General features: G+C 39.3%; 2 protein-coding genes across 4 annotated transcripts; one reads left to right on the top strand and one right to left on the bottom strand.

Moving 5' to 3' along the window:
* Nucleotides 1-536: 536 nt before the first annotated feature.
* On the bottom strand, nucleotides 537-7,685 carry LOC140234719 (glucosamine-6-phosphate deaminase 2-like). Of its 3 annotated transcripts, none has more exons than XM_072314755.1 (6): nucleotides 7,415-7,685; nucleotides 6,234-6,417; nucleotides 3,902-4,003; nucleotides 2,872-3,054; nucleotides 1,916-2,100; nucleotides 537-825 (listed from the first exon to the last, which is right to left on the bottom strand). In XM_072314755.1, the coding sequence occupies exons 2-6, from the start codon at nucleotides 6,355-6,357 to the stop codon at nucleotides 574-576; spliced, it is 846 nt and encodes a 281-aa protein (XP_072170856.1). In that variant the 5' UTR covers nucleotides 6,358-6,417; nucleotides 7,415-7,685; the 3' UTR covers nucleotides 537-573. The 3 variants fall into 3 exon arrangements, with proteins under 3 accessions (XP_072170856.1, XP_072170855.1, XP_072170857.1); XM_072314754.1 differs by having other exon boundaries at nucleotides 7,463-7,685; XM_072314756.1 differs by lacking the exon at nucleotides 7,415-7,685 and adding an exon at nucleotides 7,387-7,405.
* A 226-nt stretch (nucleotides 7,686-7,911) lies between these two features.
* On the top strand, nucleotides 7,912-20,722 carry LOC140234647 (uncharacterized). Its single transcript, XM_072314680.1, has 6 exons — nucleotides 7,912-8,061; nucleotides 9,632-10,632; nucleotides 11,224-11,353; nucleotides 12,080-12,186; nucleotides 16,777-16,873; nucleotides 18,637-20,722. The coding sequence occupies exons 1-6, from the start codon at nucleotides 7,954-7,956 to the stop codon at nucleotides 18,748-18,750; spliced, it is 1,557 nt and encodes a 518-aa protein (XP_072170781.1). The 5' UTR covers nucleotides 7,912-7,953; the 3' UTR covers nucleotides 18,751-20,722.
* Nucleotides 20,723-22,457: the final 1,735 nt, after the last annotated feature.

The raw sequence follows: 22,457 nt of genomic DNA, 5'->3' as shown, positions 1-22,457 counted from the left end.
TGTGCCTGCTGCCCGTTTTCACCAGGTGGCAAAACGGAAGTCATTGATCGACGAGACGTATGTTAGAAGACTTCAAACACCTGTACGTATAGTACTGCTACTGCAAGAGTGTCCTTGCCACTCAGCATTTATGATAATCTGTCAGTTTGGAATGGTACATTTGGATATCTTTGGTGGCGCTTTCAAATTTTTGTCATCGGTGGCTTAAAGTGGCCAAGTAATATCAGGGGGTAGCACTCACTTGTCAGGATCTATCTAGCTTTTGAAGCATTTCTCATCCCAATATGCCATGGACTGTTGGGTTGGTCCGTCACATATCGACAAACTAGATGGATGGGAAGTTGATAATTTCTACAATACTCGAGCAGAATTTATTACACAGTCTCGCAAGAGACCTACGCAAATTCACATGCACACACACATGCACACACACACACACACACACATACATATTATACAAACAAACTGTATGACGGACTAAGCTGCAAGCAAGTCCAGTAGACAGACTTTGTTTGCATGAGTCTTGGTAAGGCCAAGTGCTATCAGAGCTGATGACTTCACTGTGATGTGTGGCTACTTCTTCTTCTGACGCTTGACCTCTGGCAGGTCGGGCGAGTCCTCCACCAGCTTGTTATGGACGTACATGAGGCTCTTGAAGTACTTCACCGTTTTGACTCGCAACTCGAGGGTGGCATCCTCGTCGACGACGAATATGGTGCGAGGATGCTGCTGGAAGGCAGAGACAGTCCACATGTGGCTGACACCTTCCTCAATAGCCTTGTAGAGGGCAAAGGCCTTGTGGGCCCCAGTGATAAGAATCATGACCTGGTAGGGATGAACAAAGCATTATGAAATATAGGGGCACAGGATTCTCAGAGATGGGGAGATGGGATTCTCAGAGATAGGGACAAGGGATTTCCAGATATAGGGACAGGATTCTCAGAGATAGGGACTAGGCATACTCAGGGAAAGGGAAATGAGATTCCCAGAGATAGAGATAGAGATAGAGATAAGGGATTCCCAGAAAATAGGGACAAGGGATTTTCAGATATAGGGACGATGGATTCTCTGGGAATTCGGAATGGGATTCTCAGAGATAGGGACAAGGGATTCTTAAAGATAGGGACAAGGATTTTCAGAAATAAGGACAAGGGATTCTCAGAAAATAGGGACACGGGATTCTAAGAGATATGGACAAGGGATTCTACGAGATAGGGACAAGAGATTCTCAGAGATAGGGACAAGGGATTACCAGATAGGGACAAGGGATTCTACGAGATAGGAACAAGGCATTCTCAGAGAGAGGGACATGGGATTCTCAGAGATAGGGACAAGGGATTCAAAGAGATAGGAACAAGGGATTCTCAGAGACAGGGACAAGGGATTCTAGAAGATAGGAACAAGGGATGCTACGAGATATGGACAAGGCATTCTCAGAGAAAGGGACATGGGATTCTCAGAAAATAGGGACAAGGGCTTCCCAAAGATAGGGAAAAGAATTCCCAGAGATAGGTTCAAGAGATTCTACGAGATAGGAACAAGTGATTCTCATAGATAGGAATAAGGGATTCTAAGAGAGAGGTACACAGGATTCTCAAATATAGGGATAAGAGATTCTCAGATATAGGGACAAAGGATTTTCATAGATGGGGACAAGAGATTTCAGAGATAGGGACAAGGGGTTTACAAGGGATTCTCAAGACCTCCAGTTGTTATAACAATAAGCAACCCTCATAACTGATCAAAGCTCAATCTTGCATGGTGGATCCCTGGATTAAAAAGACAGAAATGCTTTCATAATGAGGGAGAGTGACAAAGACATATGAAGATAAAGACAGACAGACAGACAGACAGACAGACAGACTGACAGAGAGAACACAGACGCACACATAAAGCACACATCAAAGACACTCACCTCCTTGGAATCCATCACTGTGCCTACACCCACAGTTAAAGCCATGGTTGGCACCTTGCTGATATCGTTGTCAAAGAAACGGGCATTGGCAATGATGGTGTCCTGAGCCAGCGTCTTGACCCTGGTCCTGGAGACAAGACTAGACCCTGGCTCATTGAAAGCTATGTGACCATCTGGCCCAATTCCTAATGAAGTCAACAAAGGTTAAAACAGGAGTAGGATACCTTTCAAGTTCCAGCCTACAAATGTGACACATTGGTAAATCATCTCACTATATCATTGCAGCATAAATAAGAGTTAGTTAGAACATGAATAATCTACTGAAATAATTTGAAGAAAACAAATTTGAACAGCAAGAACATTTACTGCAATTGCACAGAACATGAAAAACTCAAATAAGAATGGTTTGGGGCAAGTTTAACAAGGACTGTCAGGTTTCAAAGATAGCAAAAAGCCCCTACAAGGAATGTGGGTACGAGGGAAACCAATCAAAATCCTCAAACTTAGAGGTGGTGTAGGACCACAGTGGCCCATCAGTTGGACAGAATGTGATCTAAATTGCATACCAGTAGTATTTCTGCTCCATTTTCATAAGTGTACTGGTATTTTGCATGAAAGTATGCCAGAAATAGAAGGCACAAAAAGTGACTGTAACAGATCAAAATATTGTACAAATGGACAAAACAATTATAATACAAACACACATTATGACAAATTACATTTGGCAGACAAAATTTCATCTCCAAATATACCAGAATACTTTATTACTAACATGGTCTCGCCCCTTTGTGGAAAACCCCCAAGAGATGCAATCTGATGGGATGTCTAGATTCCTGTTTCCCATAGCAGATTTACAGGATGGTCAGGTAAGAATCAAAACTAGCTGGACAATAACAGCTGACTCACCATGCTGTATGTAGTAAATGTTTGTAAAGGAGGATAAAGACAAAACAAACCTCCTATAAAGAGTTCTACCCCGCCCGCCTCGGAGATTGCATTCTCGTAGTTAAGACATTCTTCATCCAGGTCCTTGGCGTTGCCGTCAGGGATGTGGACATTCTCGGGCAGGATGTCAATGTGTTTGAAGAAGTGATCCCACATGAAGGAGTGATAGCTCTCAGGGTGGTCTCGAGGCAAGCCTGTGGATGATACCATCACTCAAAAGTCTATCAACAAATATCAGGCTTTGCTTACCACACAGAGGATATTATAGTAGTTTCTTCTGTATTTCTTTGACGTGTATAAGCTGTTCAAACACATACACACAAAGAATAATAACTTTCTTTTCGATTTGCACCTTTTGTGATGAATTCAATCAGAAACACAGGTCATACTCTGTCATGTACTTGGTCATAAACATTTTTGCTGACATCACATTAACAAATTATACAATCTAAAAGGGACTGTAGAGTATACTGGTTTGGGTGGGGATTCATGTTTTAACATTCCTAAGTGAGATAATGAGCAACCTCTTATGAAATATGAAAGAACATGTAAGTTTAAGAACGATTCAACGTTTATTTGATGAAAATTGGTTTTCAAATGGCTGAGATATTAAAAAAAAAGTGATAATAATAATAAAAGGCAACAGGCCACGCCTTTTATTAGGATCTCTTTGTTTCACCTTGTTTTTGGATATCTCAGCCATTTCAAAACCAGTTTTCATCAAATAAACTTTTGATACCCCTCCCCTTAGAATTATATGCTCTTTGACATCTCATAGAGTGGTTTCTGAATATCTCCCAGAACATCAAAAGCTAAATCCTCACCACAACCAGAACTGTACACACCCTTTAATCTTTCATGGCAATATTTTATGCACACAAATGCATAGATTTTGAATGATTTAAATACAATTAACTTTGACACACATTTGTGTAATCCTTCAATGGGATTGATTTTGCATGTTGGCATTCAAAAAATAGAACCTCTATATTGATATATTTTACTGACTAAATCATCATCTAATGACATGCAAGTACTCACCTACATACTCGTCCATGTTGAAAGTTTTCACATATCGGAAAGACAGTGCCCCCTCTTTGTGGAATTCAATCAGCTTCTTGTACATTCCAATGGGAGTGCTGCCTAAAGGGGAAAAGGGATTTTTTATGTTTCTTTAGTAGGGCTTATTCTTTATTGGAAAATACATAAACATACACACTCTCAATACAATCGGTATGATGCAGATTTAAGAAAACTGACAAGAATTTGCAGTAACTTTGTGAGGAAAGCAAATAAAAAGAGTGAAGAAGCTGAATTGGGCATACTTCCACAGCTGTAATTTGAGACATTGACAGAGTGCCACACACTGTATAAATCAAGTTACTGACAATAACTACATTGTAACCACTAACAATCTTATTCTACACACATAGAAATATAGTTACTGACAAGAGGTCATAACTCACCACTTATGGTCATATTTTACACATATCCATAACAAGCTGCTTATTCTGCAGGATGGTTTCCATGTGTCTTACAATATTTACTTCATTGTGGAATAGAAATGAATGCAATTATAATCTCATAATGGAAATGCAAAGCTCAAATACTGTACATGCCATACATAAAGTGCATCTAATTTTTCATGAATGAGGACTTCTTGACAATTTTGCTGGTGGTTAAATTAGTGATCATGGGAGTGTACAGTATCAAACAGAGAATATGTACATGTACACATGTACATTGCATTCATTTTGGGATCAGAGTTAATATTTTCACTTGTTAAATTTATGAACAGCACCCAACTCGCAAGAATAAAACCCTGTGAAATACTTGGCATATACAGCTCTAGAATGCTCATGATACTTTGCCATCATGAGAAAAAGTCATTAAGTCAGACTGATTAATAATTCTTTTTGCAACCAAGCTGTACTGTAAAAGTGGACATTTTCGCGGTGTTCAAATTTTCGCGCATTTCGCGCAACCAGAAACTAACGCGAAAATAAAAGCACGCGAATATTTTTGCTTGCCATATGTGCCTGTGCGTGATGTCTTGATTCCGCGGAATTAAAAACACGCGAAACTCTTCCGACCTGGTCAAGCGCGAAAAATTAGTCACGCGAAAATATCCACTTTTACAGTAATTAGCAAAGAGTACTCTAAGATGAAACCTGGATGACTGGAAAGAAAATTGAATTATTTTTTGAGATCTAGCTATAATACAAAAGTGCACAGTTAAAATGGACCTCTAGCTAAGCTTGGGGATTTTCCTATCTTGCTGGATAATCAAGCAGTGATGGTGTAGCGGTTTTCTATATCTATGTATCATATTGTCTGGCACTCTGGCTGTTGTAAATTACGCTGTCTGGCGGCCACAGTATTTTGTCAACATCCACGCGAGCTTTCTTTGTGCGCCGACACATGACAGGTGCGCACTACATTCTTCGCTTTTGTCATCGTGCCGAGGTACGCGTATTTCACATTCCAACAGTAGTCGGATTTTCATAAACACACCTCTTGTTTTGCTGTCACGGAAACAAGCTACCAATTAGTGACGAGCTACGCATTTTCATCAGCCAATTACCACTCTCAAAACTCCTGTCCGTGACATGTTTTCTCCGACCACGCTGTTTCATTTTCCACGCTTCCTCACTTCACGATTAGCTTTCATCCCGAGAGCACGTCCTAATCGTTGGAGTCACTCACGTCCGCATATCACCTATACGGATTATTCTCAATTCGGAATATCACACCTTCCCGGATTTTATACTTCGCGACTTTCGCTACATTTCATATCGCGATTCGCCCTTTCTTCATACTCTACACTCCAACCTGGGGATTTTTTACATCGCTACATTCAACGCGATCAGCGCTTCGTTACATCGCTTCATTCAACGCGATCTACCTGCGCTCTACATTGCACTGCATCGGTCCTGCTAGCGTACTGTTCGTGGTGTGCAGGCTCTACCAGGGACCTCGCAGTTTCATCTATCCAGCGCCCCAGCGGTGGACTCTACCCTCGCTTGTGCTAGCCGCGGCACCCGGAGGATATTCCACGCTGCTGCTGGATATTTTGTACATACTTCTATGGGACACTGTCGTCTTCGGACACCCTAAGTGCATTCGGAGTTAGTCCATATTCTTTCATATTATTTCGGGAAGTGCAATACCCATTTCAAGGACACTGTTCACCTCTACTGGTGCCCTGGTGCTTTCTACACTACTCTAAGTGTCATACGGTCGTCTACACTTCCTGTTGGTGGTACCCCCAGTCCTGTCGTCCTGTTCGCCATTCGGTGAGTTGTTAGGTATTACATCATAGGCCCGTACCATAATACCTACAATGGTATTAGCTGTCTGCTTGTGTCCTTACCTGTTGGCAGTCCCAGTACAAAGTACTTGTCTGCAGATGGGTTGAACTCCAGGATCCTGTTGCGGACATACTTGGCAGCCCACTCACTGGCCTTGCTGTAGTCATCAAGGATTACGAGTCTCATTTTGGGAAGGTCTGTGATGAGATGGGTCTCTTATAATGACGATCTTTTAACCACGCTTGTCTGCAGTGAGAAGTTTGAGGACAGTTTGTGACGATTTAGGAATAGGAGAAATTCATTGTGAATATCACATGGACTGGGTCTATACCTGAAAATGTGGAATTTGTGTGATGTCGATACATTTCATGAAATATGAAAAAGTTGGATTGCCCCTCATCTTAGTGTGAAACAATTACAACATATCAATACATATCATCTTGAGGAGCAGCTGACAGGGATTTCTGTAAAATGTGAGGAGAGATCAAAGACATGTAAATTTGTATTCCTTATTGAAGAGATTGAGATAAACATAGTCATAGAGAGGCATTTGCAAACTGACCTTAAGTAAAATACCTAGTTTGTGGCAGGGTGCCCATTTCTGGCAGGGCCACTTTCATTCACCAACAGATAAATGAACATCATGTGTGCTTAGTCCCACATTAGAACACAGGCAGGAGTTTATACTCGCAAGTGTTAAGGGAATTATTAAAGTCACACCTGATTGGGCCTTTTCATCAATGAACGAAATGCCCCGTCGCAAATAGGCTCCTTGTACAAAGCTATATTCAGGTCAGTAGACTTTTCTCTCCTTGATTATCTCCAAAAAGGCTGTTAAGAGATGAAAAAAACAAATCCTCTCTCAAAGAGAAAAACAGGCACATTGCGGCATCACTAAAACAAATTTTAGAGTGTTTAATGGGGATCTACAATTTCTGGCTTGTATTACATGAATCATCACACCAAACGGTTACCGGGTACCGTACTAGTGGTAGATCTAAAAAAAATTAGACCTAGCAGTAGCACGTTGTCTAGCTTTGTTACAGGAAATGAGTATATAAAACGACATAATAAATTTTTACACTATAATAATTAGTAATATATCAATGACTACGAAAGTACTTTCATATTGTACCACAATGTGGTGGTCGTGGCTGAGGTCAACAATGAAGGGGTGCAGTGCTGCATGCTGCATGCTGTGGCTGACTGACTTACATTTTGCCACAGCCTAGCATGTACGTACCACTTCACTTCAGCTTCCTTGTTTGGCGATATAAAGTTTTACACGTACGTGGGACTAGGAGTCGGAGCTGGGAGCAGGAGCTATTTTAACAGGTTGGAGATGTGTCTCTGTGCTGCAGCAGCTGGGAATGAAACATAGCGATGTTCCAGGCTAAGGCTGCCCAGTCGGTCCCACCACAAGTTCGGCTTTCAGCTCGTGCGTACTGGAAATCGGGCTGGAGGTTGATGTCGGGAGTCAACTCAACAACCGGGTACCTCCCCTTGTCGCTCCTCATCTCACCAGACCACGTGCGTGATCATTGGCACACAAATCGCGTGCTTTCACAGCGCATTGTTGCTGCCTAGCCTGCCTCTCTCGGTCTCCGCGCGCTGCGGGCCGGGCGCCCCGGGGACGGCGGCGGCGCGGGTATGGTGCACTGATGTTAGGCAGGACGAAGTACGGATGGATAGATTCCCTTTGGACTTCAGCGTTGTCTACTTGTTCTTTTGATAGTCACTTATAGTCTACTAGGCGTTTCGTAGCAGCTAGCAGTCGAAGAAATGAGCATGACTTTCTGGACCCTAGATGGATCAAGTTCATGGCAAGAAGACGATCTCTCAAATGAGCTGCATGATGCCTTGTTCAAGGTTAAAGAATCGGCAACCCAGGTATGAAAGCAACAGTGATTTCAGCTCAGTCCCATCCCTTGAAGATAATGTCTTGCCATGTCTTGCTCGTTTTTATAACTACGTCCACATGTATGATGTATAAAGTTTTAGTTCTTGATCTCTAGAACTATCAAAATAATGATGGTAGGCCGGGCTGCGGCCTATACATGGCAAAATCGTGAAATAGGCCCCACCGCAGTGCGCGTGCACCCGTGCGTTAGCAAGCAAGGTTAGGTTAGGGTTAGGGTTTAGGGTTAGGTAGGGTTGTATTTATGGTTAAATTGGCCGTTAAATTAGTCAAGGGACTTCAGGGAGTCCTTCCGAGAATAAAAAGTAGAAGACCAAAGAAAAAAACGGGAGAAAGGGAGGACGAAAGATGCTATGCTGTGGAAATCGGCCCCACCGCCGTATGCATCTCGCGTAAACGCCGTTTGGTGGGGCCGCATTCACGAGTATTATACTGTGGAAGAAAGCCCCACCGCCGTGCTTACCTACCGATGAACGCCACACGGTGGGGCTGAATTCACGAGTATAAACAGGCGAGCCGCCGTAGTATTTGTACGGACACGCAGTGGTGGGGCCTATTTCACGAGTATGCCCTATACATAAGCTAATAAATAGCAATGCATCTGGCCTTATATGACAGACATGGTGACAGGTTGTTTTGATCGCCAATAGTATACCCCCTCCTCGCGATCCTCGGTGATGATGAATAGGCCCTACAGCTAAATTTATGTAAAGTTGTGTACAACAAACTACAATGGCAATACTACCACCCGGTACTGCAAATGTGTTTTTCTACTAGTTTGAGAAGTGTAACTTTTGTGGGCTTGTGAGTGATGTGTGTATATAGTCCTACATTTATTGTAATAATTGTATGTGACAGGAGCGAATCCAGGAATTCCATGAAGGGGAGGCACCTTTACAAAATTATAAAGGGGATGCACGCCCCCCCCCCCCCCCATTTTTTTTTTTATTTCTTGTTTAACAACAAAAAAGGAAAAAGAAGAAAAAAACCCAGGAAATACCATATGGCATATTTTCAATCACTCATGTAAATTTGAACCAAGTTGGTTGATATCAATGTCGAATTTCATGTCGTTGCCCCCCCCCCCCCAAAAAAAAAAAAAAAATAATAAATTTTAAAAAATGCTGCTTGCACAATCTGAAACTGAAGTTATCTTAAAGTTATATTGTGGGACAGATCTTTCATGTAACCGGGAGCTAACAAGCAATGTACCAAATGATTTTGGTGTAAGTTTGGGGCATGGGGAATTTGAGATCTGCATACATGGATACGAAAGTACCTATAATGCTGATTTAGGCACATACGGGATCAACACACTGAAAAGATCCAACAAAAGATTCTGTCTTGAAATCCAGTAATGAAAAAGAAATTTGAAAAAAAAAATTGTTCACTTTTAATAAATGGACAAAATAAAGACCTTGTCTAAGTAGAGTCTGTGATCATGTGAGGATGTACATTTAAAACGTTATTATTGTACTTTCTGATCAGTTGCTATGCAGTTCAATGCACTGAAGAGTTCATTCTTTGCCTTTCTTCACACAGGGCAAGAGAAATCAGAAGAAGAAAAAGAAGAAGAGAAAGGCTGAGATACAGACTGCTGAAGACCTGGCATCATCACCAGATGATAGGGATATGCAACAAGAGGATAAGTCTTTGAGTCAAAATATTAAAAGCAGTAAGAAACAGAAAAAGAAGCGGAACTTGGGAGAGATGGGTGTCTCAGAGAAAGTTAGCAAACAGGACAAAGCATCTTCTGGCTCAAAGGAGAGCTTCCCAAGCACCACCAATCCAGATTTGAGGAGCGTCAAAGATGGGGAGATAAATGGTTTGCTAAATGAGCCAAGCACGATAACAGAGGATACTGAGACCGGTCTCAAACAAAATACACATGAAGAACCTCAGGGGCAGAAGCAAGTGAAGAAGAAACGCAAGAGGAAAGCAAGAAAAAATAAATTCAAGGTTGAATCAGAACGGGTGGGGAAAAGTAATTGTGGAGATGAGGAAAAAGCAAGTGAAGTCAGTGAGCCTCAAAATGGACTACAATTAGAGGCTAATGATATCTCAACAGATTCAAACCCCAGTCTGTCAAGGAAAGAGAGGAGAAAGTTGAAGAGAAAACTGGCAAAACAGCATCTTCACGACAAAACCCCAGAGAGTGAAACCCCAAGTAAAAATATGAAGAGAACTAGTGATGAGCTAGAGATAAATCCATCCTCACAGCATGAAGAAAAAGTTGTCAACAAGGATGAGGATTCCAAAAGCAATGAAGAAGAAAGTGACAGTGGTAGCGGGCTTATATTGGTGAAGTCAAAAAAGTCGTCAAACTCGAAGTCCAGTCTAAAAACTGAGATGGAATCTCAGTTGAAGTCGTCCCAGTTTCGTTTTCTGAATGAACATCTGTACAAAGTGACTGGTGAGGAGGCTAAGCAGCTCTTTGCTGGTGACAAGGCTGCTTTTGTCACCTACCACGAAGGCTTCACCCAACAGGTTGAGCAGTGGCCAGTCAACCCAGTCGATGTTATCATAGAGGTGTTGAAGAGGAGGTGAGTGCTTTGTTTTTGTGTCTTGATAATTGCATGACATCTGGAATGTACGAACCATGAAACGTACCTAAAAGCCAGCTTGAAAATCAGTTTGCTGAACTTCTTACTACACCAGCTTCAAATAGAGCAAATTGCTGAATATAGAATACCAGGCGTATTAGCTAAAAATATTTCATATTCATTATTAGCATAAAGTGTTGTTTCAAGCACACACACAAAAAAATACAATATTCACTTTTAGTTCTAGAAACAATGTTATTGTAAGAAATGGTGGCAAACCATTCTGTGATAATTTATTTGGGATAGCAATCCATTATACAATTCCTATATTCCTTAACTTGTAGTTATACAGTGGATAGATTTTAAAATTAAACATACAACATTATTTTGGTAATGGCAAATCTGACAAGTGTCATAACCACAATTACGTTCAAATTGACAGAACTTACCAACAAAATGAATTTCTTTTGTTGTTGCATAAATTTTGATCTTCATTTGAAAATGTCTTTCACTCTGATAATTGTACAGCAAGACCTGTTGTATTGACTTTGATATTTTTTTTTTTTGTTCCTTTAATCTTTGTGTTTATAGACCAGCATCACAAGTGGTAGGTGACTTTGGATGTGGAGATGCCAAGATTGCTCGCTCTGTCAGGCAGAAAGTTCACTCATTTGACCTTCACCCTGTCAACAAGCATGTGACTGTCTGTAATATTGCCAAGGTAATGACTCGCAATTTCTTTCAAAGAAACTTCAGAAGTTGTTCACTCTGTATACTGTCAGGGGATTAGTTTAAATTCTCTTAGTCACCATCATTCGGTATAATTATGTACAGTACATTATCTAGCTGTTCTAAAGAATTTTTTTTTTTTTTTGTAAACCACATGATAAGTATTACTATGTACTGAGAAAAATTTGAGTGCCACCTGTTACTGTACTGCAGACTTGCATTGTATTGCCTTAGATTAAATTTGCTGCTTTTGGGAGGGAAGTGGTTTTGTGTAGGATGAATTCAATCAGAATGGGCTGGAATGTGTTGTCATTGTATTTCTAAAGGGGAATTTATTGCAGAATTTTGTTAAAGTCAGTGGGGAGACTTTTACAGTGATGACATCATCACCTCTAATATGCATACATGGCTGCAACAGATAACATTCTGTGAAAAGAAGTGCACCTTTGAATTCCCCCAACAGCCTTGTTTGCATCCATTTCACTTTAATCTGTGTATTCAAGTCAACTGTTACATGAAGTGCATTTTGTACTCTGAACTGCACATGCATAATGACCTGATGTAGATTATTGGACAAAGGTTTAACACCCCACTTTCACTCAAACTCCAGATTACTGTGGAATGAAACTTGGATATAAATGGAATGTGTGAGTTTTTTTCCCTGTGCCATTGAATGTGATTCATGGAGTTATAATGCTGATATAAATTGCTGTAACAGGTGCCACTGAAACCAAGCACCCTGGATGTGGCAATCTTCTGTCTCTCTCTGATGGGTACAGATTGGATTGACTTTGTGATGGAAGCCAACAGAACACTCAAACAAGGGTAGGTACCTTACAAAAGTATCTTCTTTTAGTGTGTGTTTTTAATTGACATCTCACTGTACAAGTCGGGAAGATATTTCTATCGATATTGTTTTAATGCTAATACTTCTTCTAATTACCATTTAGAAACATTCTACATCATGGCGTTCAAAGTGCTATACATATATATGCAAAGACCCTTATTACTGGAATCAAACCCAAACCTTCAGTGCAGGAACTGCATTCCCTATGGGGCATACAACCAGATAACCTCTTAGGGCGGACGTCCACTTGGGCGCGGACAAGCCCCGGAAGGGTTGCGGAAGCAAATTTTGTCATTTCGGCATTCTGTCCGGGACAGACGCGGAATAACTTTGTGAATCGGCTTGTCCTGGGACATTCCTAGGACTGTCCGCGGACTGTCCGCGGACTGACTGCGGACATTCCTAGGAATCACTCCGGAAGAGCACGAAATACCTCGGAATATGCTAATTGTAGCCGAGCAGCGCGGAAACATCTAGGATTACACCAGGAATGAACGCGGACAATCAGGATGCCTTCCGGACAACACAAGTTAGGCATGCGGACAAACTGCGGACAATACCAGGAAAATAGAAAGGTATAAATTTGGCGCTGACTTTGGCTTTTCCTCATTTGACTGCTAGCCGTCATTGATGCTCCTTGTTGTGCTTCCTCAGTAGCTGCTGGTATTATATTGATATGATTGGTCAATATTATTTTACAAATGTGACCACCAAAAGTCGAAGAATAGGATTGTCTGCATGTCGGCTGACGACTCATTTTTTTTCTTTTTAATTTGTCTCATCTGGGAGAACAATTTTTTCTCTGCCTACAGTCACATGGATGATATTCGCAAACTTTTTGAACCATATATATATATGTAAATGTAAATGTATGTACATATATATATGTATATATATATATCATGTTGATAAGGTAGTCCACGTGTTGGCAAGATTAAAAGATAAGTAACAAAACTGCAACAAAGTTCATGCTGTATTCACCAATGGCTTATTTCTTCACAAGAAATAAACTGTTGGTGAATACAGCATGAACTTTGTTGCAGTTTTGTTACATGTATATATATATATATATATATATATATATATATATATATATATATTCTTTATTCCCTTTTTTTTTTTTGACCTGTGCTTTATCCATCGTGAAGTATATACATGTTTTGTCTGATACTTCTGTAGAGCATGCCAAAATGATCCTAATCATTTATTTTGTTTTTCTTTCTCTCATTTTTACCCTTGTGCATCTCTAACCCTCTCTTATTTTGATCACTTTTGAACATTTTCAAGTCCGAGAATTTTTTTTTTCATGCTTAGAGCTTACTAGCCTATTGTCAATGAAGTGTAAAAATGGGGAAATATTTTCAACCTGCTTTAATTTCCTTTTTTTTTTTGGGGGGGGGGGTTCAGCTGGGCTGTCAAATTGGACAATCGAGTTTATTTGCAACTAAAACAAAAAGAGAAGAAAAAATATTAGGTAATAACAACTACAAAAATTATTCAGGTAATGAATATTTCTGAAATGATTTGTGATGCTTAATGTGCGTACTTAAATATATACACTCAGCAAAAAACGAAAGAAAGACAGAAATTTAACACTTTTTCGAGTTCATGATTTATTGCTTTTTCTCTCATTTCACTTGAATTTTGAAGTGACAGAAAATTCTTCATTGTCCTCCATCATCTTTAGCTTTCATTGTTATTCTGGGCTTCAAAGATATTACATTGTAATGAAACCACAGGTATATCTTTGCAATTGAATTCATGCTTTTTAGTGTGATGAATTTGTCTTTTGTTCTAATATGTTGTATCATTAGAAAGCATTTACGTATGAATAACAACTTGTTCATGTTTATATAATACATTAATATTTAGCCAAAAATTCTAGGCTTTTTTTCTGAGTGTACTTCCACCTACTTTTGTGATTTTTCAGCTGGGCTGTCACATGGGACAACCTAGTTTGTTTGCAAATAAAATACGAAAACAACATAAAGGAAAATGTACCATAGTAAGTAATAGGAACCAGGAGAGTCACTCAGATGAAAAATAATTTCTGGAAAGATCAAATCAACACAAACTTAATAGGAGGTTAGGGGGCTGATTTCACTTCTTTCTGGTTGCTTTTGGCACAGTCTCTATACTACCTTCTTCTTTGCCTTCTGGGACCGGAAATTCCTTAGATTTACCTGTTCTTCATCACTAGACGAAAGGTGTGCCTGTGATTGGGATATTTGCATGGGGGCCTCGCCTCCCTTCTTGCTCATTTTGCGTTTCATTGGCATGACGCTCGCGGAAACTGTCGACATTTTCGTGTCTGGATCACGACATTTCCGCATCGGTTCCGGACACTTGCATATATAGATCCGCATCGGCTCCGCGCTGTCCTAAAACATTCCTGATGTCTTCCGCTTTCATTCGCGAAGCTTCCCCACACCGCGGGATTCTTTCCGGAGCGTGTGCGGAAGGAGCGGAAGGGTTCCGGACAAGCGGGACATCCTCAGGACATCGTCAGGACAAGTCGCCGAAGGTGTCAGGAAGTTCATTTCCGCGTCCAAATTTTGGTCTCGATCAAAATTTGGACGCGGAAATTTTTCTCTCTCCCGAAGGCGCGGAAACGCCCGGACATGTTTAGGACAGTGAGCGGACACGTTCAGGAACGTGCGGACAGGTTCCCGAAGGAGTGCGGAATACCAAATTTGCATTCCGGAGCTTGTCCGCGTCTTGTCCGCTCCCTAGTGGACGCCTGGTCTTATGGAGCAAATATGCCAAATCTAACCACAATAACATTCAATTCTTTTTTTTTAATGCCTCCACCATGAAGTGGTGCCGGAGGCATTATGTTTTCGGGTTGTCCGTCCGTCCGTACATACGTCTGTCCGCTTTCGTTTACGCGATAACTTGAGTAATATTGACTGGAATTTTACCAAACTTGGTCCAAGTATAAAGTATGATGGGGCAATTATTTGATTAGATTTTGGGTGAAATCGGCCAAAGGTCAAAGGTCAAGGTCAAATCATGAAATTGTATCCGTTTACGCGATAACTCAAGACTGGATCAAGCAAATTTCACCAAACTTTGTTGGAGGATGATATACGATGGGGCAATTACTTCAATAATTTTTTAGTGAAATTGGACAGAGATCAAAGGTCAAAGATCAAGGTCAAATCCTAAAATTTATCTCTTTATGTGATAACTCAAAACTGGATGAAGCAGCTTTCACCAAACTTGGTCCAAGGATGATGTATGATGGGACAATTAGTTGAGTAGATTTTAGGGACATTGGCAAGAGGTCAAAGGTCAAGAAGTCAAGGTCAAATGCTAAAAATGTTGCTATTTCCCCCATATCTATGCAATGCCCAAAGGTATTTTCTGTAAACTTAGTGTAGACATGTACTACTGCATGAAGATTCTCCACAGAGAGTCACAGGGACATTGGCAAGAGGTCAAAGGTCAAGAAGTCAAGGTCAAATGCTAAAAATGTTGCTATTTCCCCCATATCTATGCAATGCCCAAAGGTATTTTCTTTAAACTTAGTGTAGACATGTACTACTGCATGAAGATTCTCCACAGAGAGTCTCATGTCATAAGGTCAAAGGTCAAAAGGTCAAAGGTAAGGTGAAAATGTTGCAATATCACTTTTCTCGCAAATGGTTCAATGTATCTTCATGGAACTTGGTACATACGCATGTACTGACTGGCAGGGATTATCTAGGGAATTTAGGGGTCATGGGTCAATAGTCAGGGGGTCAAAGGTCAAGGTCAACTCCTCAAAATTTTACTATTTCCCTCATATACTAGTATATGCAATGCTTGCATTATTAGTTTAAAAACTTTATATATACATGCATTACCTAATGGAGATTCTCTGGAAAATTTCCAGCCAGAAGGTCAAAGGTCAAAGGTTAAGGGTCAAAGGCCAGGTTTCAATGCCCCCCAAATAATCTATTTTGTACTGTAATTACACTCTTTCTTCATACCTTGGAAATAACTCAATGCATAAACTTATAAAAGGGTCCGTCACAAGTCAAGTAAAAATTCTCAATTCCCTAAATATGTGTACCTGCACTCTTAGACAATCATAGCAAACCCAGTTCAAGGAAAGTGAACATTCAAGATATTTCTGACAAACCTGTCATTTCAATATTTTGCCACTTATGTGAAACTGTCATCACACATTGTGAAGACATTGTACTATACACCTATTTGGAGAATCATGCATTATGGCGGAGGCATCAGTCGCCATAGCGACATTTCTAGTTTTTTCTGGGTGCACTTTCCACTCATGGACATATAGATATATGTATAAGCTGTCTTAACTTATGGACAGAAGTGCAATGGCAGGGATTGAACCCTTGACTTTGTTTGTTTGTTTGGTTTTTACTAAAAGCACAGTGCACAAACCACTAGTCCAACACACTTTCAGGGTGCTGTTTTATTCACTCTACAATATATCATTATGATTTGTTGCCATGTGTGCACCTGGTACAGGAGCTATGAGATTATAAGTTAGGATTTAGAAGATATGTATGACAAAAAGACTACCATAGATGACCTTTAACCTTTCTTTTCAGTGGTCTACTAAAAGTGGCTGAAGTAGCCAGTCGCTTCACCTCACTGGCCTCCTTCTTGTCAGTCATGAAGACCCTTGGATTCCATCTCAAGTCAAAGGTAAGGAGAATCACTCAAAGTCATTTGCAATCTGCTTAGCTTCCTGTCCATTAATCCTCATTACTGGAGTGTAGAGCTGGTTCTCCGCGTGGACCTGTTTCATAAAATGGGCACTTTCAATTGTACAATGCCCTGCTTGTAGCTACATATCCCATCATAGCAGCAATCAAAATCTTCACAGATGGTTGGATATTGTCACTTGCTGCCACAGAAACTAATCATTGAAGGTTGGAAATGCCACAAGGACTATAGAAGAGAAGTTTCATGGGATTAAAAAAAAAAAAGAATGTCTTTATCAATGGCCATGTACATAGTTGTCGTGATTAGACAAGAGCCGATATATGTATGCACAAAAGCAACAGCCCTCTCAGCTCTTTCATTTCTGTGTCTTTTGTTGTCAAGACATATTGAAGAAAATAAAATTTCAGTTCCGGTAGGCAGATTCCATAAACTTCTCTTGTCAGCAGAGCTTTCCATACAGGTCTTCTGTGTCGTATACAGTGTACTCCTGTTATAACAAACACGGTTATTACAAAATTCCAGTTACAACAAAGTAAAAGTTCGGGCCATAATGTTATCCACTCTGCTTTTTATGCCTCCGCCAACGAAGTGGCCGGAGGCATTATGTTTTCGGGTCGTCCGTCCGTCCGTACGTCCGTCCGTCCCGTTTTGTTTTTGGCGATATCTCAAGAACCGTGTGGCGGTTTTGCATCAAACTTGGTGTGAGGGTATATCCTTGGGGGATAATACTTTGTGTGGATTTTTGGGTCACAGGGTCAAAGGTCAAAGGTCACAGGTTATTTTGTGAAGAAAAAAAATTGAAATTTCATGTTTTTCTCCATATCTCGCAAATGGTTCAAGGTATCTTCATGGAACTTAGTATATATGCTTGTACCGATGAGCAGTGATTATCTAGGGAAGTTGGGGGTCATGGGTCAAAGGTCATGGGTCAAAGGTCAAGGTCAACTCCTCAAAATATAACTACTTTCCTTATATTTGTGCAATGCCTGAAGGATTTTTTTAAAACTTGATGTATGCATGTATAACCCAATATATATTCTGTGGGAAGTTTCTTGCCAAAAGGTCAAAGGTCAAGTGAAAGTGCTAAATTGCACTTTTTCCTCCATATTTCAAAAATAACTCAAGGTATTGTCATGAAACTTACATATTTATGCATGTTCTACCTAACAGTGATTCTCTTTGGAACTGTGGGGTCAAAGGTCAAAGGCCAGGTTTCGATAATACTATTTTACCATTTGATACTGAAATTATACTTTTTCTCAATACCTTGAAAATTACTCAATGCATAAACTTGTAAAAGGGTCAAAAGTCAAGTGAAAATCATCAGTTCCCCCAAATACAATGTACCTGCACTCTGAAATTTTAATCATTCATCCAATTGAACCTAGTTCTAGGAAAGTGAACATTCAGCACATTTGTGGCAAACCTGTCATTTTAATATTTTGCCAATTGTGTGAAACTGTCATCACACATTGTCAAGACATTGTACTATAGACCTATTAGAAGAACCATGTATTATGGCGGAGGCATACACCAGTCGCTGTAGCGACATTTCTAGTTTATTGTTTATTTGTTTGTTATAATGAAATTTCGATGTAAGGAAAGAAAACCGCTGGTCCCGAGGACTTCGTTATAATGGAAGTCCACTGTATTTGAATTTTTGTTGACTGTTAATAGTATGTACTTTATACAGTGGAACCTTTATGGATTAAGGTTTCTTTATGTCAATTTTGATTCCACAGGACCTCTCCAACAAGATGTTTTACCTCTTTGACTTCAAGAAGAAACATGCTCCAACTTCAGCACCTTTACCCAAAGGTGTCATCTTAAAACCTTGCCTGTACAAGAAGAGATAGCAAAGGTGTCATTGTGGACCTCTGCCTATACACAAGAAGAGATAACAAAGGTGTCATTGTGCTACCATGCCTGTACAAGACGAGACACCAAAGGTGTCATCTTGGTACTGTACCCTGCCTGTATTAGAAGATGATTTTATAGCAAAGGTGTCATCTTGTATTTTGTACAAGAAGAGATAGCAAAGGTATCATCTTGTATTTTGTACAAGAAGAGATAGCAAAGGTGTCATTGTGGTACCCTGCTTGTTTAAGATGAGACACCAAATGTGTTATCTTGGTACCCTGCCTGTATAAGAAGAGACACCAATGTGTTGTTTTGAAACCTTCCCTGTACAGTAAGAGATAGCAAAGGCGTCATCTTGGCACCGTGCATGTACAAGAACAATTGCAAAGGTGTCATCTTGGTACCCTGTCTATACAAGAACAAATAGCACAGGCAAACATTGGTGCCCTGCTTGTACAAGAAAAGACAGCAAATGTGTCACCTTGATACTCTGCCCTTTCAAGAAGACAAATTAAAGGTGTCACCGTGTGCACTGTGTTGCCTCTTGTTATCTTTTCTTTATGAAGTTTTTGACTGCATAGCCACCTCCAAATGTGAGATGTCCTTTTCAAATTACAGCTTGCCAAAAGGAATACAAGCAAATGAAAAACACATTTTGAGCTATACAAATCACGTCTCTGTTTTGATCTTGTTATTTTTGCCTTTTCATCTGCTTCCAACAATCAGCTCACAGCTAAGTATTTTGATGAAAAATGGCAGTAACCCTTAACAAAGCATCATAGTTGATCCCTGTTAAATATATGGACACAGAATAACTCATGACATTCAGTCCATTATATAAGGTTCTTTGAATGCTTAAATGATCGGTTTGCTTGAGTGTTCTTACACACAATGAAGGGCCTTAGTTGCTTCCGTAAATGACCTATTAAAATGTGACTGACCTACCAATTGTCGTCTGCTATAGTCTGCATAAATTTCAATCCCAAAGTTATAAAGAGACACCGAGTCCAGCCTAGAACGTCTTTCTGTGTTGTGAATGAGTCCTGTCATTCAAGGTATGATCTTAACACTCTTGTTTCTGGAACCTAATGTCCTACACATTCTGATAGCAATTGGGAAATGAAATCTACTGCAATTAAAATAATAATAATAAAAAAAAAAAATACTGGAAGATACCATAGGCATATGAACAAATGACAGCAAGTTGACTACAGTGGAGTCACACTGTCCTGGAATTGACACAAAATGGCATAACAAAATGAATATGGAATTTTCAAGGTTAGCTTTCCCTCTGGTAAATGAATAAACTGAATATTCATCCTGAATATTTTTAATAAATAGTTTTATAAGTTTTAATGCAAGTTTAGAAATACATGATTATCAAGTTGCCTCAGGAAATACTCTGACACAAATATGCTGTATGACTTTCACATCTGCCATTAGAGATAAAGAACTGTTTGCAGTCCTACCTACAGGCTTCCATGTTAGAGAAATTTTGTATTACAGTAACACACTATCGGTCCCGAGTATTTCAGTTGTTGACGTTTTATATGATTTTTTTTTTTTAAATCTTATATCATTTATGACCCTGCCAGAGATACATCAAGGTAGAGATGCATCAAGATTATTGTGTTCTTGCCTACACAAACTAAATACATGCTTTGTCCAAGTCTCTTATTTTTAGCATTTTATTATCTGTTCATGTGTAGAAGTGAATGGAGTATTCTAACATTATTTTTCGGATTTGAATACAATGCCACGTCCTGTGATTATCTGACTTGCAAAATAGATTCTAAAAAATGCAGTTTGTATTGTTTCTTTATTTCTGTAATCATATTGAATATGGTAGCTTACTATTTGGAGGAAAATGATTTTAAGAAATCATGTCTTTTATCCACAGTGTGAAATGTTTTATTTTATGCATACGAGCTAGTATCGAGTGTATTTGAAATACAGAATGATTTGTTAAAGGCATCATTAGAAGTCATCGTTTCTCTGTCTAAAAGTGTCCTTGAAATCGTAGAGGGAAACAAAACCCAAATATACACGTGGATTGGGTAAATGCAGCGATATTAGTAGAACGCAGTAGTGAAAGAATGTAGAAAATCAGACAAACTAATGAAAAAATAAAAATGTTAAAGTTTTGGTGCAGCCATCACTGCATCAAAGCTAGAAAAGTGAAAAATAGGTTGGATATTTTTTTTTCATATTTTTTCCATACACAACCATACACAATGTCACAAAGTGTTGTAGGCTTCTCATCCAGTAATGGCAGCAGCAAAACTTTTTAAAGATTATAACTTTTTAATGGGTTGTCTGCTTTTTCCTCAAACTTTTATTAATGTGTTCGACTAATAGTGCTGTATTCCCTCAATTTACATACTGTAAGTATTATATTTGGGTTTCATTCTCCTTTAAGTTTGTTTATTAAGGAGAGAGAGAGAGAGAGAGATAGAGATATGCCCTTGCTATCCCCAGCCAGGTAACATACTATTGTATTCCATTGCCACATCAAGTGGTCATCTTAACACGTTGAGGACAGACTGATTTTGCTACAACATGCATTTCCCATCTTCTCCGTCTTCAACAGGTTAATGTAATGAAATGAAATTTTGTGGTAATACGCCTCTTGGTGATTTTTTTTAATAAATAAGAAATGAAAAACAAAACTTATGTCACATGAGAATACATTCCCCTTTTGTGCAGAGAATAACAGCTGGATTTTTTATTTATTTATTTTTATTTATTTTTTTTTTTTGGGAGGGGGGTCCGAATAAATTCATTGGAAATCTGTAGTACTTGTATTTATCTCTCCTCCATCCTTAACAATTTACCAGTTTGGTTATTCTGAGGAAAGGTCTGAATTCCCTACCTCCACAACATACCGGCATATGAAAAAAATCTAATAATCAGGGTTCCAAAGGGACACACTGTAAACCTTCAGAAATTATCGAGAGTGATTTCAGGAAAGGTAACATTCAAACAGAGGTATTACACCTCTCTCATGTCAAAGCTGTGAAACACATTGAACATACTGATCTACTTGAAATTTGACTACATTCTGTGTATTCATTTACACAAAATATTTATTAGTGTATGGCAAAAGTTGTCTGTAATATGTCTGCAGTGATATCCATTTATGTGTTTGCAAATCAGATATGTGTTATTTTTGTTTGTCCCCCTGAAAAATTTGCAACGGAAATTTGTACGATTTGTTTTGATTTCTAATTACACTGTACCATGAAAAACAATTGCAACGAGGTGTAAATACAGTTCACTCCTATTAAAATGCACATAGTCAAAACATATTTTTTTTTAAGAGTAAAATTCAGGTCTCAGAATCACTATCTACATATCTTTGTTTATATATATTATAATATGTTCTGCTTTGACAAAATTTTGATATCATGAAAGAAAACTGCCAATCTCGAAGACTTCATCATAATGGGAGTTGCCTGCACTCAGACACACATCCTAGAATAATAACAATTCATAAAGACTCGTACTCCACAGGTAGAGGGTAAAATGGCGACTTTAATTGACACAATAAAATACACACAATTTGACAAATGACAAACATCAAATAAAGATGCCATAAACTATAACCTTTGTAATGAACAAGACTGATTGGTGGCTTTGATCAGAATGTATTAGACATGATTTTACGTATTTTACATGTGTACAAGTATTTACAATGTGTATG

This window comes from Diadema setosum, chromosome 11 (assembly GCF_964275005.1).
Source record: "Diadema setosum chromosome 11, eeDiaSeto1, whole genome shotgun sequence".
NCBI classification, from domain to species: Eukaryota; Metazoa; Echinodermata; class Echinoidea; order Diadematoida; family Diadematidae; genus Diadema; species Diadema setosum.
This window is presented reverse-complemented; position numbering and strand designations above follow the sequence as displayed.

Coding starts and splice junctions, on each gene's coding strand:
- LOC140234719 (XM_072314755.1), bottom strand. CDS start 6,357: ATGAGACTCGTAATCCTTGATGACTACAGCAAGGCCAGTGAGTGGGCT. Junction 2,101..2,871: donor GGTAGAACTCTTTATAGGAG/GTTTGTTTTGTC, acceptor TGACTTCATTAG/GAATTGGGCCAGATGGTCAC. Junction 826..1,915: donor CAGTGATGGATTCCAAGGAG/GTGAGTGTCTTT, acceptor CATCCCTACCAG/GTCATGATTCTTATCACTGG.
- LOC140234647 (XM_072314680.1), top strand. CDS start 7,954: ATGAGCATGACTTTCTGGACCCTAGATGGATCAAGTTCATGGCAAGAA. Junction 8,062..9,631: donor TTAAAGAATCGGCAACCCAG/GTATGAAAGCAA, acceptor TTCTTCACACAG/GGCAAGAGAAATCAGAAGAA. Junction 12,187..16,776: donor AACAGAACACTCAAACAAGG/GTAGGTACCTTA, acceptor CTTTCTTTTCAG/TGGTCTACTAAAAGTGGCTG.